General features: G+C 40.5%; 1 protein-coding gene across 6 annotated transcripts in view; it reads left to right on the top strand.

Annotated features, from left to right (window-relative positions):
- The first annotated feature begins 336 nt into the window (after positions 1 to 336).
- Positions 337 to 7,042, top strand: part of WDR35 (WD repeat domain 35) — a 67,523-nt gene continuing 60,817 nt past the window's right edge. For 3 of the 6 annotated variants that reach the window (XM_073022797.1, XM_073022796.1, XM_073022795.1), the window contains exons 1-2: positions 339 to 512; positions 1,055 to 1,340. In XM_073022797.1, coding sequence (XP_072878898.1) covers positions 489 to 512; positions 1,055 to 1,340 — 310 coding nt within the window. In that variant the 5' untranslated portion in view covers positions 339 to 488. Of the gene's footprint in view, positions 513 to 1,054; positions 1,341 to 7,042 lie in introns of all 6 variants that reach the window. The other 3 variants (XM_007971378.3, XM_038006602.2, XR_012095224.1) reach the window with 2 other exon arrangements.

Genomic DNA, 7,042 nt, shown 5'->3' with positions numbered 1-7,042 from the left:
GAACTTTGAAACGTACAAAATACTAAATAATTTGCCCTCATTCGAACAGGCGCCTTTCCTCCTAGGTTTATAGTACTGCCACCTGAGGAGCGTCTCCATCGCGATCAACAGAGATGTGGCGGGAGGGAGGGCGGCAGTGACCACGAGACAGGGCGCAGAGAGCGAGTGCACGGCTGGCAGAGACAGGTGGCGACCCAGCTCCTGGCGGAGAGCAGAAAGGCCGAGACGCCAGGAAACAGGACTACCCAGCTACCGCCTCGCACCCGGCGCCCCCAACCCACCGACGTCCGCGCAGGCGCACTATGCCGGTGCCCGGTGCGAGGGCGTCACCGGAAGTGCCCCGCGGAGCCCCGGATGCGACCGGGCCACATCGCGGTTGCCAGGGCGACGGGAGCTTTCCGTAGCTGCTGGTACTGCGGATTGGAAACGTAGAACCGTTACCTGTCGAGGGCCTTAGCAGCCGTCGTGACCCTCTGGGGAATCCCACGATGTTCTTCTACCTGACCAAGAAAGTGAGTTTCCTGCGGGGCGTCCTTGTTTCCCCGCCATTCCCGCAGCCTGCGGCGATTCCCGCTGCCTTAAGAGGAGCCAGGCTGCTTCACCCGGTCCTGATCGTGGCTTCGCCATTCCGCCGCCATCCTTCCCGCCGGGTCCAGCCTCCGACCTCCTCCTGCGGTTCCCAGAGCCCCAGACAGACCTTGGCCGATCCCGCTGCCCTCTCGTAGCTCTCGCCCATTCCTGCCCCTGGCTAGGTCCTTTTGGGTGGCTCGAGGGTAAGTCGCCACGTTCTACTCTATCTTTCCTCCTCCACTTGTTGCTGATCCACGTGATTTAAACTCTTTGGATCACCACGAACCATTGGGCAAGAGAAAAGAAATAACAATAGGATAGCCTAAGTGTTGTGGGTAAACAGGAAGAGGGACTGGTGGTATGGATTTATACCCGCTCCCCGCCCTCCCTTTAAAAAATCCATCCGGTGACTCTGGCGTTGGCTTCCTCCGCAGTCACTATCCTTCTCTTTTGTGCACTTCTTTCCCTCTTTCCCAAATGCTAGAGCCCGGGTCAGTTCAAGGGACCATGCCCATTTCACAACAGCTCGTTTTTTTCTGCAAGACCGTCCGTTTTTCTTCTTGGAAGATTTTCTTCAGCCGTCATCTCCTGCAGACTTATTTCCCACCTCCTTCGTGAAAAGTTGCTAGTGCGGCTATGGTTGCTTTTACAGATTTCCATTCCCAATAACGTGAAGCTGAAGTGTGTATCCTGGAACAAGGAACAAGGGTTCTTAGCATGCGGTGGTGAAGATGGATTACTGAAAGTTTTGAAATTAGAGACGCAGACAGGTAAATGAATGCAAGCCCACATGTTTGAAATTGGTAGAAAATTGGCTAATGTTATTTGTTCATGCGATTTACTCATGGTATCTGTCAGTATGCAATTCTGATTATTTTAAAGGGAAAACCAACATTTTATGGTGTTTTTTTCTGGAGTATGTTTGCAATAAAGTTCAGAGAATGTTGAATGTAAACATCAGATGGTTTTTGCTGAGTTATTAATGGAGAATGAAAAATAACGACGAATGAAAATAAGTCACAGTGTTATGCTATGTCTAATTATTGTACTATATTATTAGGAGTCTAATACAAATCCTGTGAGTCAACATTTCAGTAACAAAATCTGGCGGATTATTTACAGGCCTATCCTTTCTGCTTATTAGATACATTAATGGTTATTGACCTAGTGTCCAAGAGCAGAAAATGGGATATGTTTTACATTTCTATTAGTGGATCTCTTGTTTTTGCAGTTTGATTTCTTTCTTTATCTAGTTGTCTGGAATCACAGCAAACAGCTTCCTACTTCTTTAGCCCCCCAGTGCTGCACTAGATTGAAGATCCAGATAAGGCAATTAGGGTTAAATCTCTGCTCTGCCACAAGACTACTGAATGACTTTCAACAAGTGGCTGAGGATCTTACTATCCTTACTACTTACTACTTTAGTTTACTCTTCCGTAAAATGAAAATGTAGGGGATTAAACTGCATTACATTTTTGGATTCCTTACAACATAACTTCTCAAACTGTATTGGGTATAAGAATCACTGGAAGAGGTTGTTAAGATGAATTTCATGCTCTACCCCCACACAGTGGACCCAGGATGGGGCCTGAGAATTTCCATTTCTAGTGAGGCTGAGTTGCTGGTCCTCAGACCCCACTTTGAATAGCATTACCTTACAGCTTTGAATGTGGTATGAATAATTTAAATACTTATTGACGATTTTCCATATACTGGATGTTTAACTTTCACAATCTTATTTGACTTCACAATAATCTTGGGCAGTAGGTATTCTAGGTGAAAAAATTGAGGCTCTGAGCAGTTAATAATTGCCCTAGGTCACGCAGCCAGTTAGTGGCAGAGCAAGGATGTGAAACTAAGTTTGTCTCACATTCAAGTCCTTTGTGAGACTTGAAAGTGGTTTGAGACTTGAAAGTGTAGTGGTTTTTAACCACTACACAGAGGGCTAGTGGACAGCCTAAGAAGAGTACCAATTAAAGTTTGGCTTATGCTGTTTTATAGTTCAATCTGTCAGTGCTTTAGTTTTTTAAAACTGTGTTAAAAGAAAGTTTTTCTCTGAAAAACTATATATATGTGTATATATAAAGTTTGAAATATATATAAAGTTTATATATAAAGTTTAAAATATATATAGTTTATATATTATATATAAAGTTTAAAAATATATAGTTTATATATAAATTCTTGTATATAAAAATATATAAGAAATATATATATTTCTTAAATGTATCTATATGTATGTGTATGTATGTATATATGTGTCTGTATATATACATACTTTTGCTTACCATATGTAGCAAGTTTTTGTTTTTGTTTTTGTTTTTGTTTTGCGACAGAGTCTCACTCTGTCGCCCAGGCTGGAGTGCAGTGGTGCGATCTCTGCTCACTGCAAGCTCCGCCTCCCGGGTTCACGCCATTCTCCTGCCTCAGCCTCCCAAGTAGCTGGGACTACAGGCGTCCGCCACCAGGCTTGGCTAATTTTTTTGTATTTTTAGTAGAGATGGGGTTTCACCGTGTTAGCCAGGATGGTCTCGCTCTCCTGACCTTGTGATCCGCCCGCCTCGGCTTCCCAAAGTGTTGGGATTACAGGCGTGAGCCATTGTGCCTGGCCCGCAAGTTTTAACTTACATTAAGAAATGCATTCATTTTGTTTAACATTGAAGGCTTTTTTAAAAACAAACTTCTTTTTCTTCTCTAACCTTTTGATAAGCTGTGGCTAGAGTATTCTTTGAAATTAGTGAGCAAGATGGGAAATCGATTCTTCGGAGGTTTGGAAAATGGAGTAAAGTATTTGTTTTCGAACTTAATGATTATGAATTGTGCTGAAAGAAATAAATATGAGGAATATGGCTGCGAGATTCTAACAAGATCAGTATATTGTATTTAATACAAATAGTGTTGATTCAGCAGATCCCTCCAGTAACCAGCATAGATCTTGCATGCCTGCTTTATATCAAGCACTGTGTTGTGCTAAAGATGCAACATTTTAAGTATAATGTTTTGTAGCTTGGGTACAGCAATATAATACAGCAATCCTCTACATCAACAAATCATCTTCTATGACACCATTTTTAATGTCTATTTAGTATTTCATTATATTGGTATTAATATATCATAATTTGCTTAACCAATTCTAGTATTGGACATTTAGATGTCTCCACATTTTTACTATTAAAGCCACTATATCTTTGTATCCAAATCTTTGCATAAATTGTTAATACTTTCTAGGATAAATCTCTAGAAATGGCATTCACTAGATCAAAGAGTGTGTACATTTATACAGGTTCCTAATATGTACATTTATACAGTTTCCTAATTTGTGTATGCAAATTACCCTCCAGAAAGTTTGCACCAAATTGCATTTCCAGTTTTCAGTCCCCTGCTCTAGAAGGAAAGGAATTAGAACCAGCAATCCATCTTTTTATATCAGGTTCATTTCTCTCACAGGCCAGCTTCCAGTGTTTTGCTGGAGCCCATCTCCCTTCACCTTCTCAGGTACCTCTCTTCCAATTTATCCTCTCTCTCTCCTTTCAGTATCAGTCCTCTCTCCTTTTCTCTCCCTAACCAGTGACTTTCATGTTCTAAATCTAATGGACAGCTTTTATTGACTCATCAGGATTTGACTTGAAACATTATTTTTCAAGACAAGAGAATTCAGAATGTTTAAGTTATTGTTATATTTAGACATACTACTTTTCTCTCCTTCTCTAGTCAGTCCTCAGTCTCTTTGCTAGATTTCCCTCTTCTATTAGAATTCCTGAGAACTTGCTTCTGGGCTCTATTCACTTGCTCTATTTATTCTTTCATTCTCTTGCCCTTAAATGCCATCTGTGGTATGAGGTGAAGAGCCCCACATTTACATCTCCAGCCAGTCCTGATTTTTCAGACATGGGTATCTCCACTGGAGTCTTTCACAGGTATCTCATACTTACTGTGTTCAAAACTGAACTCTTGATATTCTTCCAAATCTCATTCAATTGTCTCCATTTCAGCAAATGTCTCAGTTTCACTCATTTGCTCAAGCTGGAAATCTTCTCTTTTCCTCCGTTAACAACATCTGCATCAGCAATCCTGTTGCTTTTGTCTCCAAAGTGTATCTTGAACCCATCCTTTCCTTTGTCTCCCCTGCTCCCTCTATAGCTCCGGCTACCATCATCCCTCACCTGGTCTATTGTGAGAATCAGTTTCCCTCCTTCCATTGTCTCTGGTTTCCTCTTAGTTCTTGACACTCTAGCCAGTGTCAGGTTTTTTGGTTTTTTGTTTTGTTTTTTGAGATGGGATCTCACTCTGTTGCCCAGGCTGGAGTACAGTGGTGTGATCTCGGCTCATTGCAACTTCCACCTCCTGGGTTCAAGTGATTCTCCTGTCTCAGCCTCCTGAGTAGCTGGGATTACAGGCGCGTGCCACCACACCCAGCTAATTTTTTTTCTTTTTTTGTTTTAGTAGAGACAGAGTTTCACCGTGTTAGCCAGGATGGTCTTGATCTCCTGACCTCAAGTGATCAGCCCACCTCGGCCTCCCAAAGTGCTGAGATTACAGGCGTGAGCCACCGCGCCCGGTCCTTCTTTTTTTCTTCTTTTAAAGGGACCAGATTATGTCATTTCCTTGCCAAAGGGAATTTAAAGGGCTGACAGTCTGGGTTGGAGCTGCTTGTGGTAGGGTTTGAGGGTGATGGCCCTGGATGGGAGCTGCTTGTGCTTGTGGTAGGGTTTGAGGGTGATGGCCCTGGGTGGGAGCTGCTTGTGGTAAGGTTTGAGGGTGATGACCCTGACTGGGATTGAGGTGGCATTTCTTGCTTTTCCTGCTATGACTGCCAAGGCCTCATCCTCTCATCCTCATGAGAGGAAATAGCCCTGGAAGCCAACATTTCCATCACAGAAAAAGTATATAGGGCCATGCAAGCCAACTGTAGCTGACTGTGCAGTCCTCCAGTACCTGCAGGCATTGACATTGCCTCAACTTTCCAATATGCCCAGGACAACAAAATTTACCAGAAATCTCAGGTAAGGTGTCCTTAGTTAGACCCAGGGATGCATACAGAGTCCTTTGCAGTCAGTCATTCACACAGAGAAGCAAGGCAACCAGGTGATCCTGCCAGAAAGTCTGGCGAATGTGGTACCATCTCTTTCTCAGAATTGTATTATCCCTATGTGTTGCAAAACAATCTTCTGTATATTTTGATTATAGGTTTCAAGCTTATTTTGCAGCACATAACAGGAATTTCTGTTGAAATTGGGCTGCTGACAACTTTTATGAATGCAAAGAAAAGCATTGTCAGTCATGCTTTTCTAAGAGAAAGACTTTCAAAGATTTAGTGTGTTTGGTTATTGGTGTTATTAGCATGATCTTCTGTTCTTCTGTATCATACCTTTTATTTTCAGTTGCGTTATTATACCTTAATTTTTTAAAAGCCTTCTTTGGACTTTTTGACGTACTTTGAATTGTTGGAATAACTGATTTCATTCTGAAATTTCTTTACATGAGTTTAAAATGCTTTATTTTATTGGTAACTTCTTTGATCATGCCTTTTAAATCTAAGGATTACTGTTATGTGCTTTTATAAGATTTATGTTAGTATTACCAGATTTTTGTTCACATACCAGTTTGGTTTCATTACCTTATTGGCTATCTGGAGTCTATTAATGTAACTGGATGGAATCTTGGGATATTAATCCTGGCTTTACTCTACATCATTTAAAACTTTTGGCCTTTTTATGGACATCTGAGAACTTTCGGGTGGGTTTTATGAATATTTTTTACATGATCAAGTTATGAAGTTGCTTCCAGCAAGAGACCTTTTCAGATGTGGATGATATTTGTCCAATATATCAAGCTGAATTTCAAAGCCTATTCTTAACTGTCAGCATGTATTTTGCCAAGAATATGCTACCTTATGGTCTAACAGAGGGAAAACATGGATGGTTAATCTAAATCACATATCACCCATTTCACTTAGTTAGGTTATAGTGACATCAGAATATGTGTGTATATATATTATATATATGCATCAGAATGGATTTTTCAGTTCTAGAAGTTAAGAAAAATGTTTCCACCAAATATTTTAGAATATTATAATGATGTTTAAGTATGTTGTACAATTTTAAAAAGATGAAATGAGTGAAAGAACCCTATGTTAAAAAATTTACGTTCAACCTAATGTGTGTGTCAGCAACATTTATTCTATCTTGACAGATGATTGCATTGTTAAACTGTACATGTGTACTCTTGTGTTACAAAACAACTGGGTAATTGGAGCTAGTGATTTTAGAGGAAATTAGGTATTTTTTCCTGACAGTGTTTTCAGAATAAAGGATATTTTTCATAATATTTTAAGATACTTATTATCTGAAAGTAGAATTTTCTTTAGCATTGATATAATTCCTATCCTCACAAATTCTTAAGATTTTCATAAAATTTGTAATTTAAATGAAAATTTTAAATGCTATGTTTTATGTGTAACAGATTTCTAAGC

This window comes from Chlorocebus sabaeus, chromosome 14 (assembly GCF_047675955.1).
Source record: "Chlorocebus sabaeus isolate Y175 chromosome 14, mChlSab1.0.hap1, whole genome shotgun sequence".
Taxonomy (NCBI): domain Eukaryota; kingdom Metazoa; phylum Chordata; class Mammalia; order Primates; family Cercopithecidae; genus Chlorocebus; species Chlorocebus sabaeus.
The sequence above is the reverse complement of the archived record's forward strand: the minus strand, read 5'-3'. Positions and strand labels throughout refer to the sequence as shown.